Raw genomic sequence first — 20,317 nt, forward strand, 5'->3', positions numbered from 1 at the left:
CTGGTCAAATGGTGAAAACTGGAACATAAGTGGGACGCCGTATTAAATATCATTTTAACACGAAGAACGTTCAAGACTAATACATGACCAACAAGTTCAAAGTTTTATATTTTGTTAGCGCAATTTCCATTCTGGAGAATTGCGTTTATTAACTCGTCTTTTCTGGGAATGAATGGATGAATGGATGGATGGATGTGTGTCCGCAGCTTTAAGTCGTATCTCCTCCTCAACGAAGCAATATCGAGGACTAGTTCCAAAGCAATTATGTTAAGCAAGTTACGAGGATGAACATAGGCCATTAAAATTCCGGGTTTCTTTCATGGATTTCCCGGAAAGCCAAAAAACCTCGAAAAAATGTAGTTTTTGGCCCATAACTCGGCAACCAGACCACTTAGCGACTTGAAACATGTACCAATCGATTCCTGTCATAATTTAGAACAATATTGCCGAAGAAAGTTTTCAAAAATATCCTTTCGTTTGGTCACAAAATTTTTTTTGAATTAATTAAAATTTGGACCGAATTAGTAGGCATTTTATGCAACCACACCACACGCGTCATCACGTTCAATAGCTGCGCCATCACGTTCAATGGCTGCGACGTCACGTTCGGTAGCTGGGCGCACAATTGTTTTTAGTCATGTTACTCTATTGTAAATAAAACATGTAAAATACTGAAATTTTTTTTAATAAAAAACGTTTTAATAACTAACCAATGGTTTTACTAACCCTGCTCTTGATTTACGCTACGACAGAGCTATTTTTAGATAACACAAGGAAATTGCGCTAAAATTGTCACTAGACTTTTTTTAATTACTTGTTTGTTTTTGCCACTGCTATTTACCAGCTATTTTTTTATATTTTAAAACATATTTATATATATTTATTGACATTCTCAATTTTACTGTCATACACAAGCATCTATTTTAACTTCAGTTTATTTCAAGCTTTTATTTAACTTGCTTCCTCTATCTGTTGTCTGTCTGTCAACATCAAAATATTTAAATAGTTGTGTACAAATTTCTAATTGTTAATGCATTATTTCATCAAAACCTGTTATTAAAAAGTTTATGAGGTTTTTTTTCCAGTAAATTAAATTTTCTATTTACAATAGAGTTGCATGAATAAAAACCATTCACATCCAAATAAACGTGATAACGCTCGTATAATAGTGCGGAATAGTTGGACGAGACAGCCTACTAATTTAATAAAAATATTAATTAATTAAAAAAAACTATTTAGGCATCAAATTAAGTCAGATTAAATGTCATATTGCATTGTCTTCATGTCTTGACCTGCGTGCCAACTTTGAACTGAGTCTTTCAGTTAGGCTGTGGTTACACTATACGTCGGCAGTCCGAATTTCTGTTTCTGACAACACGGCCGAACAACTGGAAAGCAAACAAAAAGTATAACCCAGTTCTATTGGTTACACTAGAGCAGATCTCATCGTCCGAGTCGTCAGACCACGTCAGTCGCCTGATGATGAACTTAAAATTTTGTTTCTGTTCTGACGGAAAACACATTCTGATGAAAATTTATCTGGCAGGGATAAACAAAAAATAAAATGGTGGACTTCAGTTTGAACAGAAAGTTGTAGTATTTGACACAGAGAAGCTGATTTTTACTTATTCAAGAGAGAAAATTAAAGGTCTCAAATAGCCAATTAACTCGGATGTACAAGTTAAGTAATTTATTTCACTTATTCACTTCATTGATTAATTTTTATCATTCATTCACATTTTTTTTTTGTTATCGACTCTCACTCAACTCACTCATTTTCATTTTCAATCAACTACTCAACTCGAAGATTTCTAGATCTAGAATCTAGATAACTAGAAGTGCCTGAAATTTCTTTCGGGCGTTTTGCGTGCCCGGAAAGCGAGAGAAGGGGTGAGCCGGCGTGCGTGCGGGGTTTCCCGCATGGGCCCCAGGTAGAGAATTATATAGATCACGGGTCTCCAAACTTTTCAGCCAGAGGGCTGCATTTAGTATCAAATATCAGTTCGGGGGCCAGAATTTCTTTTAGGCACCCGGTCCAAGTTATAATCAGCAATTTTTAAAAACTCAGTAACATATCCTCTCAGGTAACAACGCCTAACATGTTGTGTAGGGAAGCCAGTTCTTGTGTCATGTTTATGTCTTTTTCCATAGCTCTAATGAACACAAGCAGTTGAGAGGTGGAACAGCTGTCCAGCGATTCATCCATTTCAATTAAAAATGGCGATACTTGCTTGCATTCCGATATTTGAGTCACCATGCTTTCATTGCCCACCCGGACATACCCCCCCCCCCGGGACATTTCCCCCCCCCCCCCCCCCCGTATTTACCACCCCCCCCCCCCCCCCCCCGGACCAATTGCCCCCCTGTCCAGTAGGACATAACAGTGGAAGTTAATGTAGCCGATTGTTACCAGCAGAAAAAAAAACAAATAAAAAAGATGTCGGCTAGTTTTATCCAGTGGTTATTTTCTGAAAAATGCCACTAGTACAAACTAGCCAAAAAATTCTACACAGCAGTATAAATTATATTAAAATAGTTAAACTATTGGATTAACTCGTTTAAAATTGACATATATAAATGTCTTAAACTTTAGCGAATCCAGCTTCCCTATTTAGACGGTCGTCGTCGCTACCTTTGTTGAAAAGCTTGCTCTGAACGGCAAGTTGAAGCAGAGGTAGAAACGGGCCCTTGACGACGAGTTGAGACAGAGAATACGCACAAGCCTTTAACGGCGTCTTTTGAAGTGGCACAAACAAGCCCTAAACTTCTAATTGATGTAGATATAGTCTACAAAAAGTGGTCGAAGAAAGCTGATAAGTGCTTACATAAAGAAATCGAAAGGCTGGTTAGTAGATATTTCAAACACTCGAAGGACCAATAAACTACTTACTTCAAGTATTTCATAGTCTAATCGTGCACAGCGGGATTGCGGGTCGCCCCTTTGCGGAACGAGATTGCGGGTCGCCCCTTTGCGGAACGAGATTGCAGGTCGCCCCTTTGCGGAACGAGATTGCGGGTCGCCCCTTTGCGGAACGAGATTGCAGGACGCCCCTTTGCGGAACTGCCCGTCGTGACCAAACCAGATGGTGCGATGCACAGACTGAGCGAACAGTTCTTGGGAAAACCCCATACATCCAAGGGCTCGAGACATCGGTGCGACAATTGACTCCGTAATAATTATACCTCTGTGATCGTGAGAGGTTTCACAACACAGCACCGTGTAGAATTTATCCCAAACTATAGTTAAGTGTTTCTTTCTGGGTGCACATTAATTTTCCTGGGGACATGACTAGATTTTAACGGGTTCGAATATATTTTTTCTATATACATAAATTTCATTCTGGGGATACAGAAGGGGTAGGGAGCGGCAGTCGATTTTCCGGGCGAGGGGGCGGGAAGAGCTGGGCCCCCAACCAAGATGTGCCGGAAAGAAACTGTATTTTTCTCATATTTCTAAAACAATCGCGAACCTAAAAGGAGACAATTAAAAGGCGATCCCGTTATCACTGTCTTATTATTGTTTTTTACAAGCTTTTATTTAAATCACTTCCTCGTCATTCTGTCGTACGTCTAGATAGAAACGCCCGAGCAAAATTTCGGAAACTTCTAACTGACAGATCCGGTTGTTGGAACGTGGGTCAAAGCAATGCATCGTGACATTAAATTTGACGTAATTTGATGCCTAATTAATTTTTTATGAATTAATTATTATAATGCATATTTTTTTGTTTCAACTGACGGTCTTGTTTCTTAGTATTAATTAAGTCATTTTATCGTGTACTTAATCATTTCATTTGCATGTACAGCATGCCGACACACCCCGTAAATATTTATGGTGCGCATGAAGCTTCTTATTATTATTTTGTACTAAGCAAATTAAAAGTAGTTACTTTTCTGTATTATTATTTAAACAACTATTCTAAAGTAATATAATAGATAGAAAACAATATATTATTTAAAATAACTAATATACATTTTAAAAAAAATATCACAGAAATAAACATGATACGAGACACGATTACCACACGTCGGTTCCCAGAAAGAAGTGCAACGGAAAAAGCTAAAAAGAAAAAAGCGCAAAAAATGCGCAACGGATAAAGCGCAAACAGAAAAAAGCGCACACAGAAAAATACGCGAAGAGAAAATTGTGCACACAGAAATACGCGCAAAGAAAAATAGAGAAAAATGCGCAAACAGAAATTGCGCTAACAGGCAAATGCGTAAAGAGAAAAATGCGCAAACAGAAAGATGCGCACACAGAAAATTGTGCACATAAGAAATGAGCGCAAGACAATGGTGGGGTATGGGACTGTCTAAACAGACATTGTAACCAAGGATACTAAGCAAGACAATGGTGGGGGTTGGTACTGTCTACACAGACATTGTAACCTAGGATACTATGCAAGACAATGGTGGGGGTTGGTACGGTCTACACAGACATTGTAACCAAGGATACTAAGCAAGACATTGGTAGGGTTGGTACTGTCTACACAGACATTGGTAGGGTTGGTACTGTCTACACAGACAATGGTAGGGTTGGTACTGTCGACACAGACAATGGTGGGGTTGGTACTGTCGACACAGACAATAGTGGGGCATGGTATTGTGTGAACATATCCCGGCAGGTTTTATCAAATAAAAAAAAAATATTTAAAAAAAAACTATTTCACAAAGGACCGTCACATACTTTAGACCAATTGTTTTTATCACCATTACACGATTTTAACAAATAGATTTTGCGATTTTGTAATAAAATAGGATATTACCCCCAACCCTTTCCTGTAAAACAATTTAACGAAAATGAACATGTTTTTGACTTGAGTTACCCCTCCTATACAGCATAACCTCATCTGTTGGATGACTCCCACTCCCACCCTCACCCCCACCCAAGGTAGAACGGTGTGGTCGAATGGTAGAGCGCTCGACTGCTAGTCCGGTTCGGCCTTGTGACTGTAGTACCTCATTGAGTCCACCCAAACTCAATGGGTACCTGACTTTATTTGGGGAAAGTAAAGTTAGGCACAGTGCTGATCACACCATCCCTTACACATGAACTCGAAGGTATTTGCCTAGTGAGTTGCTAGATATTAAAATGAGTCTTTATTTTTTTTAAATTGGATAATCCCTGACACACACACACACACCTAGAGTTGAACTACACAATTCCACCCCACTGTGTCCGGATGCGTTGTATCAAGAAACTTTATTTACAAAATACCTGGGCTTGCAACCCCCCAACTAGCGTTACACACCACCTAGCCACGCCAGGACAAGCACATTAAAAAGTGCGTTTTTAAATGTTGGCTTTAAATTTAAAATTCTCAATTTGTTAACTAAATTAACAACACGGACAACTTTTACGACTAAACTTTCACAGATTATCTATATAATACAAAAGACAGACTTCATTTGTCTAGAAACTAGACCAAAGTCACCCTAACCTCTAACGTTATTTTGATGAAGCTGAAAGACACGAACGGTAAAGTCAACGTTTACTGTGTCAACCCCCCCCCCCCCCCACCCATCCCACCTTTCCCACCCACCCCCCGCATCCCCATCTCTTCAACACTTAAACAAACACACACTTTCCGTCAACATTGTTTCAATTGTAACCTCTTTTAAAAACAAACACAGTTCGAGACGTACATAATAGATCTTTTTTTTCCCCCAGCATTGTTTTAACCCCGAGTTGTTTCTTTTGTAACGAATTATTTCCCTTTCCTTTGTTAAGCTACCTACCTCGCTCATCCTTGGCTACGTTAAGCTTACCGTAAGCCCTCTCAAATGCAAACAAGGAAACGAAAAAAAAAGATTTACATAGAAAACAATACCTATGCTCCTTAGTCTTTTCGCTTGCAAAATCTTTTTGTTTACAAAACAAACTAGTAAACACAAGCAGTAGGCAGAAGGTGATAGTTGCGGACTTAAAAAAAAAATAAGATGTTAGTTTTATGGACTAGCGCAGTGGTTCTAACCTTTCTAGAGTTACCGAACCCAACCAGTCTCCTGTGCGTATTTACCGAACCCTTCATCACATTTTTAACGTCCGCATTGACACAATTCAATCGTGAATCATAGGAGTCGGGTTTATGTCTTGACCTCCCTCGCAGTAAAAATAAAAACCCTGGGGTTCCATTGAACCCTGGTTAAGAACCATTGGTCTAAGAAAATAACAGCGTATTCGTAATTTTTTTTATAGCAATCATTAATTAATTTTTAAATTTAAAAATTTTAAACGACGAACTATGTTAAAATTCTTGTTATATTGCATGGAAAGTTTTTAAAAATCTGTTTGGTAAATGCTGATGAAATTATGTTTACAATTTTTAAACCATAACAGACAGAATAAAAACAGTAAAAGAGGGGGGTATCGTCCTTAACGACCATCTGATAGTGTTTTAAAGCAAATATTTTCAGTGGCAGCATTGGTACTGTCGAATTCACAAATTATGAATTACTGAAAAGTAGAAAATAAAACAACTAAATAGCGGCGTATCATTAGCGTCGTATGATACGCCAGTCGGCTCATGATAAATAAAACAGTAAGATGAAGAAAAGAAATACACCATATACCACAATAGATCAAGAAATAAGATAACCATTATATGATGTATCAAACAGGAAGATGCAGACTACTTAAAAAACAACGCAATCTATTCTTTGTGGGTCGTTTGTATGTGTGTGTTTCTGTGTGTGTGTGTGTGTGCGCGCGTGTGTGTGTGTGTGTGAGTGTGTGTGTGTGTGAGAGAGAGAGAGAGACAGCAGTTTTTTTTAACTGCCCGTCTTTTTGTTGCATTTCTTTTGTATTTCATTCCATTTTATCTCTTCCTCATCATTGTTTTTGTTTTTGTTTATTTAATGACCGGTCACGTGATTTGTCGTGTCAAAGGTCATCTGTGTTACATTTACAATGACGAGCCTAAGCAGGATGCAGTGTACACTGTTTAAGTGATTAGACCTGTTTTAGGTAAACTGACCGGAGGTAGTTACTGTCCACATCTATTGGGTAACAACAACAAAGCGATGAGCTGTACTATACTCAGCTAAACAGGGAGATAACTCTTTGAACTTTTTAAAACTGTAACTGTTGACTTCTCTTTTAAAAAAACGAAACAACGACAGGCCTACTTTAAACTAGTTTTGTTATAGTTTGTGCGTTGTTCCAAAATAACAAACAAAAAAAAAACAAACAAAAAAAACTAAAAAAAAGCAACAACAAAAAAAAAAAAAAATAAACTAAAAAAATTACCACTATGTATGAACCATTGATTCGACAATGTTTATGTACATTTGTATGGCAACTTTTCAACTCATTAAACCACAAGTTATTGTTTTAAACCAAGTTATTGTTTCAAACTAAAACAAAACAAGCCATGGAGCACTGAGTCTATTACGCAATCATTCTCTTGATTGATGTCTCTCATTGACCTTAAACTACCAGTAGGACTAGATCTTTTTGTTTTCATTAGATTTAAGAAAGATAAATTAGAATTAATTGTATAACTTTATATGACGTTTGTTGAGTTGGTCTTAGGTGCTTTGACCATAGGGTCTTTGACCATAGCGGGGCTTTGACCGCAGAGGGGGGTTAACCATAGATTTTAAAATAAAAATTAGAAACTGTTATTTGATTCAAATTTATGATACAATTCATATGATTTTATACATATTTCCTGAGAGTCCATTCACTAAAATTAACATGTACTGAAAAAAGTCAATAACGATATTTTAGTCTCCACATAAAGGCTGGTGCTAGACCTCATAGTTTTATTTTAAATATAAATGGAATGCAAATAATGAGACATAAAAAGTTTCACAAATAAATAATGTAGATGTACCTGAAAATACATAGCATTTATTAAGGATAAAAAAAAGCATGCCAACAGTATAGTCAAAGAAGTAATATTTGTATGGTTAACTAATGTGCTATAGAACGCAAGTATGTCAGTACATCTGTTTGACCATATGTCAGTACATCTGTTTGACCATATGTCAGTACATCTGTTTGACCATATGTCTGAACAGCACGTTGTACTTTTTCGTGCAGCATTCTGTATTCGTCTCAGCTGGGTAGCTAGCTCCTGCGATATCTAGCTTAAAAGTTGTCTTTTGCTGTGTGCAGTCCATATGTAGACATTCAAGGAAACGCCACATTGTTGGGTGGCTACATTGGAGGAGAGACTGAAGACTGTAATGCCATCCTTAACAAATGTTATTTGTTCGTGCTACACCATCGCCAATCGTGTGTATTTGATTTCAAGTTTTAAAATTAATCCGTACCATTTATGGACAAAGCGCTTGTTATCAAACGCTCGCATTGGACAAACCGCCTGTGATCAAAGACCCTCTTCTGCGAAAACGCTGGTGGTCAAATCCCCTAAGGACAAAGCACCTATGGTCAAAGCCCCGTTATATTCAAAGCCCCGCTATGGTCAAAGCCCCTATGGTCAAACCCTAATATGGTCAAAGCACGTGTGGTTAAAGGTCCGCGCACCGTTGAGTTCTTCCTTATATTACAAAATTACAAGTATTTGTGTTTAATTAAATTAAAGAAATATAATTTGCAAATAATTAATTAGACAATGCAAGAGGGTGTTTGTGTCACTTCTCTCTATCTAATATAATGACGAGAATTGTTTTTAATTACATTAAAGAAAATAATTTATGAATCATCGGATATCGCTAGAGGGCGTTTGTGTGACGTCTCACCAATCAGAACACAGAGCCTAACTCTACGCCCAAAAGCTCCTTCTTTCTGACACAACTCCACCACAAAAAAGTCACAAAGTAAATAACTGTACGGATAAAAAAATCAACCTTCATTACACCTTCATTAAAAACAAATAAACTTTTCAAACATCCTGTAAAACGACATTCGTCTTGTTTCCCATTAAAATAACTTATTCGCCCTTTAGCGCCAATTCATGACGTAAGCAGCACGTGATCGCTGCATTAGCGTACAAACTAGGTCAGGGTAAAGGTCAGAGAGGGGCGAAGTTGTCCACCCCTTCGTCCAATGCAAAAGGCTAAGCGTAGGTAAAGAAAGGTATAAATAGTGAGCCGAAGCGACCAGACCATAATATAGGCTAGCTGTAATTTTTTTAAAAACTTGTACAAAATTGTAAAAAAAAAGTAATTAATTAATTAATTAACATGGATGGAAAATTATTACTCACCGTGTGTGTGGTACTGGTCTTGTCGTGTTACGTGCATGCTCAACGAGGGTCAGGAAGGGTGAGTTACATTTTCTGTGTGCTTATTTTATTTGTGTTGTTATTATTATTTTAAATTAATATTGTTACTATGTAGGGCCCTATAATTATGTTATTTTTAATTGTTAATACTATTTTTACTGGTACTATGCTACTACTACTACTACTACTACTACTACTACTACTACTACTACTACTACTACTACTACTACTACTAACTACAACTACTACTGCTACTTCTACTACTACTTTTGTTGTTATTATTATAATTATTATTATCATTATTGTTATTATTATTAATATTTATTACTATTATTATTGCATTTCTTGAAAATAAAAATAACAAGTTTATATTTATAACTATTTCCTGCAAATGTAACTTCCACATTTAGAAACTCACACATTTATCTAAGAACATTAGAAAAAGATAATTTGAAATCATAGCGAAGAAATTATCAATATTTGTCATATTAATCGAAAAATAATTTACAACGGTGCCTTATAAATGTGAAGAATGATAAGGCTGTTAGCTCAGTGGCCAGTCTAATTGGTTCGGAAACTTTAAGGAAAAATATTTACTCCACAGCAGATACAATGGCCTTGTTTAATTTTCTGCCCCTGAAAACTAAACCCGCTAATAGGTACTTAATCCGCGTATTAAAGCTTCATCGGCGACTGTGGATAACTTACCGCGAAACACATTTGAATTACGCATTCAACACCATTTCGAAGATTAATATAAATAACCCTATTTGAGCCAAAGTTAAGTTAACGAACAGTTGCAGATAAATTTTAAATGGTTGACATGGGTAGGGTAATTATTCCATCTTTAGCCTGAGACATTCAATGTTCATGTTATAAAATGTTTATAGCTAGCAGTTAGAAACACAGGGCTACATTACACCACCACGGTTTAGGGTTACTTAGACCATTTTAAAAAAAATTAATTAGTCTCACTATGAGTAATTGATCAGTTAGCCTTTGACATCTAACTAAGCGAATAAGTTGCACTCTTTGAATGTCTAGTTAACCCTAAACACTAATTAAAACTAAAGCCTTAAAAACTAACTTTAGCAATAAACCTGCTTACTTTTCAAATACCTTCATAGTTTCTCAAAAGGTTTTTTCCCATCATCAAAGTTCGCCTAGGCTCCAAGCCAATGATTCTCAACATTTTGAGGTACAGAACCGCAATAGTTTCAAATGAGCATTCACACAACCCTTCTTAATAGTTCTATCGTTCGCACAAACAAGATCGAATCGTGAATCATATGAGTCTGTGTGTTTCTTGTCCTCAGCCGAACCCCTGAGATTGACTCACCGAACCCCTGTGGTTCGATCGAACCCAGGTCAAGAACCTAAACATTTTTATATATTGTTTAGTGGTGGCATAAAAATAAACACTAAAGCAACAACACACTTGCTGCTGTATTGAAAGTGATTATACCAATGATCAGTTAACTACGTTCTACTGACCGACTTCATCGGTCGTTTGAGCTCTACTGAGTTTTAAAGGATACCTGGCGAATATTGGCTGAACACGAAAAAAAAAAAAACCAACACGTGCAGTACACGCCCTGGGTATGGAAGACTCACGAGTTAGCTGCTAGTATTCCTAAGTCCTTCTTGACACTACTCAAAACAGACTCTGACGATAGTTTGTTTTTTTTGTCAACGTTTTTCACCTTTTCTTTTCCTCCTCATGAACGTGAGGAGCACTATGATTTTCATCTTAAATAGACAATTTCTTATAGTTGCGACTATATAAATATATATGTATATGTATATGTATATGTATATGTATATGTATATGTATATGTATATGTATATGTATATGTATATGTATATGTATATGTATATGTATATGTATATGTATATGTATATGTATATGTATATGTATATGTATATGTATATGTATATGTATATGTATATGTATATGTATATGTATATGTATATGTATATATATATATATATATATATATATATATATATATATATATATATATATATATATATATATATGTATGTGTATGTGTGTGTGTTGTACGTATGTATATATAAAATGTCTATGCTATATCTGAGTGTAGGTTCGGGGAGGCAACAGACAAAGACGTCCCATAACTCCACCAGAGGGCGACAGGTACACGTGGTCACGTGACCTTGGTGATGGCGTCTCAGTGGAAGAGGCCGCCTTTGTGCCAAAGTAAGTTCTTAGTTACTTTGGTTTCAAGTAAGTTCTAAGTTACTTTGGTTTCAAGTAAGTTCTAAGTTACTTTGGTTTCAAGTAAGTTCTAAGTTACTTTGGTTTCAAGTAAGTTCTAAGTTACTTTGGTTTCAAGTAAGTTCTAAGTTACTTTATGCCCAAGTAAGTTCTAAGTTACTTTGTGCCAAAGTAAGTTCTAAGTTACTTTGTGCCAAAGTTAAGTAAGTTCTAAGTTACTTTGTGCCAAAGTAAGTTCTAAGTTACTTTATGCCCAAGTAAGTTCTAAGTTACTTTATGCCCCAGTAAGTTCTAAGTTACTCTTTTACCAAGTAAGTTCTAAGTTACTTTGTTCAACAAGTAAGTTCTAAGTTACTTTGTTCAACAAGTAAGTTCTAAGTTACTTTGTTCAACAAGTAAGTTCTAAGTTACTTTGTTCAACAAGTAAGTTCTAAGTTACTTTGTTCAACAAGTAAGTTCTAAGTTACTTTGTTCAACAAGTAAGTTCTAAGTTACTTTGTTCAACAAGTAAGTTCTAAGTTACTTTGTTCAACAAGTAAGTTCTAAGTTACTTTGTTCAACAAGTAAGTTCTAAGTTACTTTGTTCAACAAGTAAGTTCTAAGTTACTTTGTTCAACAAGTAAATTCTAACTTCCTCCTCTCGCAATATTCATAGGGCATGTCACGTTTATTTATAGCCTACTAATAATTTTACAATTTTATTGTGCTGAAACTTAAAAAAAAAAATTCTCACTTCCCCTCTCCAGTGACACGTCAATTATTTATCTGCGGTCCTTCAGTGACAACTTTACCATTATATTTTACCATCATGACATTTACCCCCTTCCCCCCTCGACACACACACTTACCCCCCCCCCCCCCCCCCTCCCTCACCACAATATGTTTTGCAGTTATGTTTATTCATTTTAAAAAAATAATTCTTATCGACCCTTACAGCGATACCAACATTGTGTTACTCCGTTCATTCGACGACAACCTCAGGGCCCGTAACTACAGCAAAGGGAGCACACTCTACGACTTCACCACACCAGATGCCGTAAGTCGTAGTTATTTTTTTGAATTACCTACTCTTGTCTACATTTGGTCTACTTCAGTTAAAAAAACACAACAGTAGAGAATTTTAAATTTTACATTAATATCCTGTGTCTGATTTAGACACGATAAGGAACCAGAGGCGTAGCGACAGGGGGGGGGGGGTGGTTAATTTGTCCCCCGGCGCCAAAACAAAAAGCTCATTTTAGCTGCAGCTTTGAGTTATAAATATAGCTTCATCCTATAGCTAATCTAAACCTTAATCCAGAGGCGTAGCGAGGGGGGGGGGGGAGGGTGGGGGGGGGGGACGGGACATATGTCCCCGGGCGCCGACCTTAGAGGGGCGCCAAATTGAAAGTTTGAGGGGGGTGCAAATGAAAAGTTCGAGGGGGGGGGGGATGCAAATGAAAAGTTCGAGGGGGGGATGCAAATCGAAAGTTTGTCCCCGGGCGCCGGGAAGGGTCGCTACGCCTCTGCCTTAATCCCAAGTATAATGAAATATCTTTTATTTTGTGCTTGTTTGTCGAGTCAAACATAATTTAGGTTATTTAAAAATCTTGATAAATAAAGATTCTATTAAAGCCCTAATTAGATTTAAAACTATTTCTTAAAAAATGCAGCTTATGTTAAAAAAATTAAATTATTTATTGGAGAAAGCATAATGCCGAAATTACATTAGTTATTAAAATATATGTCTTTTTTTTTGCATACGTTAAAACAACAGTTTTAAAGTTTTGTATATGAAGTAAACTATAGCCTTGAATTGTTTCAACTGAAAAAAAAAAGCTACTATACATAATGGAGGCAAGGTATGTATTTATGCTGAGTTGACCAACTTAAAAAAAGGAAAACAAAATACAACAAAATGCTGATAATTTTAATTATTGACTATTATTAATAATTTTAATTAGTGACTAGTAAATTCAATATCATTAAAAGTCTATATCATCACCTGTCAATTAAAGAAAAAAAAATGCCCTTAGGCGTCCATCATTCTACGTCAAATCTTCTAAACCTAGCAAAAAAACATAAACGTACATGCCAGGGGGAGATTACTGAGAATTAACCTGACAAGGGAGAGTAATCAATCCTCATCAATTAAGTCTTCAGTGTCAACATCCTAGTCATGCTATAATTAATGTAAAGTTAACAAGATAAATTAGTAGTACACACTTTGATGTTAAGAAGATTAGTTAGTAGTACAAACTTTAATGTTGACAAGATTACTAGTACACATTTTGATTTACACGATTACTGGTACACATTTTTATTACTTTCTCGTATATACGAAGTATAGAGAGAAAGTATTGTAATCGTGCACAAGAATAACATGAAATTTTGACAGTTTTCACCGTTTTACTCCTCAGTCCTTCATCACATCCGGAGTATAGAGGACTTATTTTAATCGGGCAAAAATTATCAATCCAGATCTATCAAAATTAAGAGGTTTTATGCGTAATCCAGTCTGAAAAACTGGGCTTTGCAATTCTGTCCGTATGTCTGTGTTTCTGTCTGTCCGTGTGTAAACACGATAACTTGAGCACCGTTATAGCTAGGTTGATGAAATTTCATATATAAGTATTTTATCAAAATCGTAGATCCGTATCAACTTTTGAGCGATTTCCGATAACCGGAAGTGGTACTTTTTCTACTTTGAATTTTTCAAAAGCCTATAACTTGAGTACTATTTTAGATAGATAAATGAAATTTCATATGTAAGTATAAGATCTAATTCTCTACCTCCTGTCAAATTTTGAGTAATTTCCGTTGACCGGAAGTAGTAATTTACGCTACTTCCGATTTCTCAAAAAACTAATGTAAATTTGTAAAGTACTAATAATATTGCGCACTATTATGCACTTTTTTATTTGGCGTTCACTTGATGTGCAATTCTTTTGTCTACGAGATTTTATTCTATTTTTAAAACTTTAAGTATTTAAAATGGATTAAAAATCATGTCTATAGCCCGAGTTCCCATCCCCTGTTATTTTATATAAGAATATTCGAGAAAGTTTAGGGGAAATCACTCCCGGTTTATTTTACACGATTACTAGTACACATTTTGATTTTACACAATTACTAGTACACATTTTGATCCTAACAAGATTATCAGTACACACTTTCATCCATCATTTTAACACGCACTTCTAAACCTTAACACAAAATCTTAAAGCAGATAGAAAAATCAAGCATAGACATAGATCTATATAATATACTTTATTTTTAGCACCTGGTCATGTAAAGATTATTTAAGATTTAGAGCTTTGAAGTTTTTAAAATAGCCCTTTTGAAAAGTGTTAGATCTCTAGCAAACAATGAACTTATAGCCCTATTAAAATATACATCTAAGCAGCATCTATTTGTTAAATAGGGCTGGTAAGTAGGTCACCAACCAGTTCTACGGCTCAATAAAACCTGCATGAGCCATAGAACTGGTTGGTGACCTACTTACCAGCACTATTGATACGTGACTTATCGTGGCATCACATACTAGTAGTAAAGTACCATTTCGAAATTGACGGTGCTCGCGGAAGGTGAAACAGAGTTCACCTGTTTCTGTGACCTCGGTATATGAAGAGATAGTGTGGTCACACAATTCCCAGCTGCCTTTACTTTTCCTAACATAGGCTAGGTACCCATCTCCAGCTCGGGAACTGAACGTTAGACTTTCATATTAGGAGTCGTGCGCTCTACCTTTTGACCACGCCGTCCTCTTAAAGGGCAAAGGTTTACCCAATTTTTGACATTTGACCTTTTCATTTCAGCTTGTGGTCATCGGCATCTTTGGCCCCTGTTTTGTGACCAACACCAACTTGACCTTCCAAGCCGTGGTGGACGAGCTGGCCGCTAGGAATGTGAGTTCGAATCCTGTTTTAGCTCAGTACATCCTGTACCCTCTTGATCTTCTTTAATAGCCATTGAGATGGTTTTAGTCTTCTTCTTCTTCCTTTCTAATTTTTAAGTATTGGGAGGGATCGAGCCTTATCTGCCAGAGGGTTTGAACTCGAGACTTTTTTCGAATTTATCAACCATGAGCTTTTGCCGACTCGATCATGCTTCCATCACAATTAAGGATTACGTGTCAACTGGTTATGCGCCATTGAGGCCATTGACTCCGATTTCAGCCTGCTTTTCTTTTTGGATTTGCTTCCATAGCCTTTGTCCAACCAAGAACAAACTACAAGGCAGCAGTTGTTTGATTTTGGAGTTGTCTCTCCTAGAAGAGTGGCTGTTCCCAGCTAACTAACCTCATCTGCCCGATGAGGTTTTAGTAAAAAAATTCGAAATTTAAATTTGTCATAATAGTAAACTATTGATGCTTTATTATATAATACTAGCAAAAGTTGAAACAACGCCAATGTTATAAACTTATGGATAGTTAAATATACTTAAAGAACGAAGACGATGTAGAAAAAAACAGTGAAGAAGACATACCTAATACTTTTACAGTTGACCACTGGTTAAAGTATAACAGTAATAGTTAGTGAGGCTACGGACAAGTTTAATTTTGTATAAAATATTGATTACTACTAGTTAAAGCAAGAAATTTAATAGCTAAGGAGAGAGAGAGAAAAAAAGACTTTTCTAGCTGTGAAAATTAATCAGTTCTTATGATCTTAACGAGATTAGAAGCATTCACAATATACATCACAAGTGCCTTGCTTTATGATACAAGGATACATTGTATAACATCAGTGGCGTAGCGAGGTCGGGTGTCACCCGGTGCGGCACTTAATGGTGTCACCCCCCCAGAGGCGTAGCGACCCTTCCCGGGGACAAACTTTCAAATTTTCGATTTGCACCCCCCTCCCCCTCAAACTTTCGATTTGCACCCCCTCAACTTTTTCTCTTTATATTTTGCTATTTTTTGCCTTGGTGTCACCCCCCTAAATGGTGTCACCCGGTGCGGTCCGCACCCCCGCCCCCCCCCCCCCTCGCTACGCCCCTGTATAACATACAGTAGTAGCTTTACAGTCGTAGCTTTATGAAGCCAATGTGACCTAGTATTAACTCAGCCACTGATCTAATCCACCAGGGTTCCAGCGTCAACGCCACCGAGCTGGTGTATCTGGATGGCACCATGGCGCCCCTCTCTCTGCCAGAGACTGAGGCCCTCTTTACCACCAACCCCGCCGTCCGTCGGGCGTGTAGGGACGGTCGGGTGGTCATCACAGTACCGCTAGGGGGTAAGTGCACAGTACTCTATCACAGTACCTCTAGGGGATAAGTGCACAGTACTCTATCACAGTACCTCTAGGGGATAAGTGCACAGTACTCTATCACAGTACCTCTAGGGGGTAAGTACACAGTACTATATCATAGTACCTTTAGGGGGTAAGTACGCAGTACTATATCACAGTACCTCTAGGGGGTAAGTACGCAGTACTATATCACAGTACCTCTAGGGGGTAAGTACACAGTACTCTATCATATTAGCTCTAGAGGGTAAGTACACAGTACTCTAGTGCCTCTAGGGGTAAGTACACAGTGCCACAGTACCTCTGGGGGTAAGTACACAGTACTCTATCATATTAGCTCTAGGGGGTAAGTACACAGTACTCTGTCACAGTACCTCTAGGGGGTAAGTACACAGTACCGCAGTATCTCTAGGGGGTAAGTACACAGTACTATATCACAGTACATCTAGGGGGTAAGTACTCAATACTTTATCACAGTACCTGCATGTGTTATGTGCACAGTACTCTATTACGTCATATCACTTTTAGGGTTAAGTACACAGTAGGCCTACTCATTTCGTCGCAGTCGGTTAAGATGTTAAGTGCATAGTACACATTACATAACAGTACTTTTTAGTGTTGTGTGCACACGACTCTATCACATTACCTTTCGATGGTACCTGCACAGGGGGTATCACAACACACTCCAAGCCCCACCCCCTATTATTTTCGCTGAAAACTTTCCTTTACCTTTGTGTCATTTCTTTTTACTTACCTTAACTGAATCTATTTACACCTGCATTAAACAGCACACCGTCATATTAATAAGTTTTTCTCGTGCGCATAGGTTTGTTTTAGCTGAGCTTGTAAATAAATGTGCTAATATTTGTAGGTGCATCTATTTCTTTATGTGAGTTTCTAAGTAAATATGTAAATATGTGCGAATAACAAACACAATCCCACCTCTAATAACACACTCCACCCCTGCCCTAGTAACACACTACCCCACCCCTAATAACACACTACCCCAAACAGAAAAAACACACACTACATTACTACCAACAATAAAACACACTACCTACCCACATTAACGCATACTACACAACCCCTAATAGAATACACCACCCACCCCAAATGACACACAATACCCCACCCCTAACAGAACACACCACCCCACCCCTAACAGAACACACCACCCCACCCCTAACAGAACCCACCACCCCACCCCCAATGACACCCACCACCCCACCCCTTGTTTACCCAGACCCTCTAAACAATCACACACTGGAGACGTTACTCGTATGTTCTCACCAGCTTTCGGTAATTACACCATCAGTGTTGACATAAGAACCGAGCCACACAGTGTTGAGATAATTTGTTTTCACAAATACTCTCTAAAATGTTTCATTGTTCAATGAACTTTACTCAGTGCTAATGACGTCTCGCACGCTACATGCGGGTAAACAGCGAACTAAATAAACAATGAGCATTCCATGTTTGTGTTTGCTTTGTATTGTAATGACCAGTGCTCCAACAATTTGCCTACTGTGAACGTAAAACAATATAGGCTAATGGGGAGGGTGGGCTAGAAAAAACCCTTAAAAATTTTAGGATTCTAAGCGGAATTTATAAATTAAAAACAAATTCTGAGGTTTGACAACTCAAAAAAAAAAAAAAAAAAAAAAAAAAAAAAAACATCAGCTGTTACGTAACAAAATGTAAACACAATTCAAAGTCTATAACTGTAATTGAAACTAACTTTCTACTTACCGCCTCTTTTGGTTTATAAGTAGTGTGTATGTTTCTAAAAGTATATATCGAGGGTATAGAAGACAAATGCAGTATGTCCAAAAAACATAATTTCGAGAAAAATGAGTTTATAAATCTCATTCCAATATTAAAATAGTGCAAAATATTATGTTTAAACATTCATAAAATATTTGCATTCTGCTTTTCTGGCATTGTACATAAGTGTTTATGATACTGTATTATTTACAGTATCATTTTAAATGTACATCGATTTGACCTAAAAAGTGGACATACTGCATTTGTCCTCTATACCCTCGATATATATATATATATATATATATATATATATATATATATATATATATATATATAGATATATATATAGATATATATATATATATATATATGTCTCTGCGGGTGTGTGTGTGTGTGTGTGTGAAGAACAGGCTGGTACCGCCTATGACTTGATCTAATTGTTACATATTTTACTCCCCAGCCAACCCAACCCCCTTCACTGGCGAGACCGAAAACGTCGTCGTCTCCGTCCTTGACGCCGCCATCAGCATCACCATCCAACAACGACCCCGTAGGAACTTCTTCCCCGGGCAAGGCTTCGGTCGCCCCGCCTTCCCCAACCAACGATTCCCCGGTCAAAACCCACCCCCCTTCCCCGGTCAAAACCCATCTCCCTTTCCCGGTCAAAGCCTTCCCCCTTTCCGTGGACAAAACCCACCCCCTTTTCCCGGACAGAACCCCAGATTCCCCGGACAGAGCCTCGCACCTTTCCCCGCCGGTCAAGTTAACCCCAGCACCCCAGAAGCCTCTACTGATTCCACAACTGCCCCCACGACCCCTGTGGTACCCGTTTAAAGACGGCAACACCCCTAGGATCAACCCCACCCTCGACAGCAACAAAACCAACGAATTCACTAGAATCAGCATTACCACTTCTACTGCCAACTTTCTATAAAAAACCTGCACCCGACTAGATGTCTTCAGTGATGTTCAGTAACGTAACAATTAATATTGCATCTAAATATTTACAAAGAATAAATAAATACATAATGTAGAATGATATTGCTGTTTTGTTTTTATTTACTTCTTTGAAGGTTCAAATAAACAGTATAAATTTTAATCAATACACGTTTTCTAGTTTTTTTTTTTATAAAACACACTGTACTTCATATATCACACACAACACATAATCACCAAAATACAGAATAAACACTTAACTATAAAAATAAACCCTGTAATAAATTAGGAAAGGCGTGGCCAGGTGATAGAACAAAAGACTACTAGCCCGAAAGCTTCGAGTTTGTATATAGGGAGTCCGTAGTGCGTCCCTGAGTTCACCCAGCTCTAATGGGTACCTGACTCAAGCTAATGCAACCAACGGCAGTTAGGTTTGAACTGACCACATACACGGGTAACTCTACTTCATCTGCCATATTGACGTAAAGGGTAACGTTTCTTTCATGAAAAGAAAATTACAGGGATTATAAACTGTACAATGACTACAATTTAAAAATGCTGGATGCTTTTTAATAATTTATACTCGCAAGCATTTATCTGAATACCTGAAGATTCCCCCTCCCCCATACCCCCCGAATATCCGGTTGTTGGTCATTAAAAAGACGGCGGTTTATTTTTTATCAAAAGAGTTAGTTTTAAAAAAAGCAAAGGGACGTAACAATGATAAATACGAATAAAATAGAACGCTAAAAGTTACATCCCTTGACAAAAAAATATTTTTTTTTGGTAAGGGGATGACGTAAAAGTTTAACTTAAAAGGGGCATCTATTTGACTTTTTAGTTTAATGATGGTGTAGGGGTTAGAATTCAGCACAAAAACGTGCAATATTATTTTAAAGACTGCTGTCTTGCACATAGATAAAATTATAAGCTGGTAGTGAATACAAAAATCT

General features: G+C 37.3%; 1 protein-coding gene across 1 annotated transcript; it reads left to right on the forward strand.

The window, feature by feature from the left end:
* Positions 1 to 9,047: 9,047 nt before the first annotated feature.
* LOC131933259 (uncharacterized) lies at positions 9,048 to 19,531 on the forward strand. The gene is made up of 6 exons (XM_059290042.1): positions 9,048 to 9,234; positions 11,300 to 11,415; positions 12,370 to 12,469; positions 15,231 to 15,320; positions 16,502 to 16,652; positions 18,889 to 19,531. The coding sequence occupies exons 1-6, from the start codon at positions 9,154 to 9,156 to the stop codon at positions 19,260 to 19,262; spliced, it is 912 nt and encodes a 303-aa protein (XP_059146025.1). The 5' UTR covers positions 9,048 to 9,153; the 3' UTR covers positions 19,263 to 19,531.
* Positions 19,532 to 20,317: the final 786 nt, after the last annotated feature.

This window comes from Physella acuta, unplaced genomic scaffold, assembly GCF_028476545.2.
Source record: "Physella acuta isolate Inbredline_101_S28 unplaced genomic scaffold, ASM2847654v3 ptg002422l, whole genome shotgun sequence".
NCBI classification, from domain to species: Eukaryota; Metazoa; Mollusca; class Gastropoda; family Physidae; genus Physella; species Physella acuta.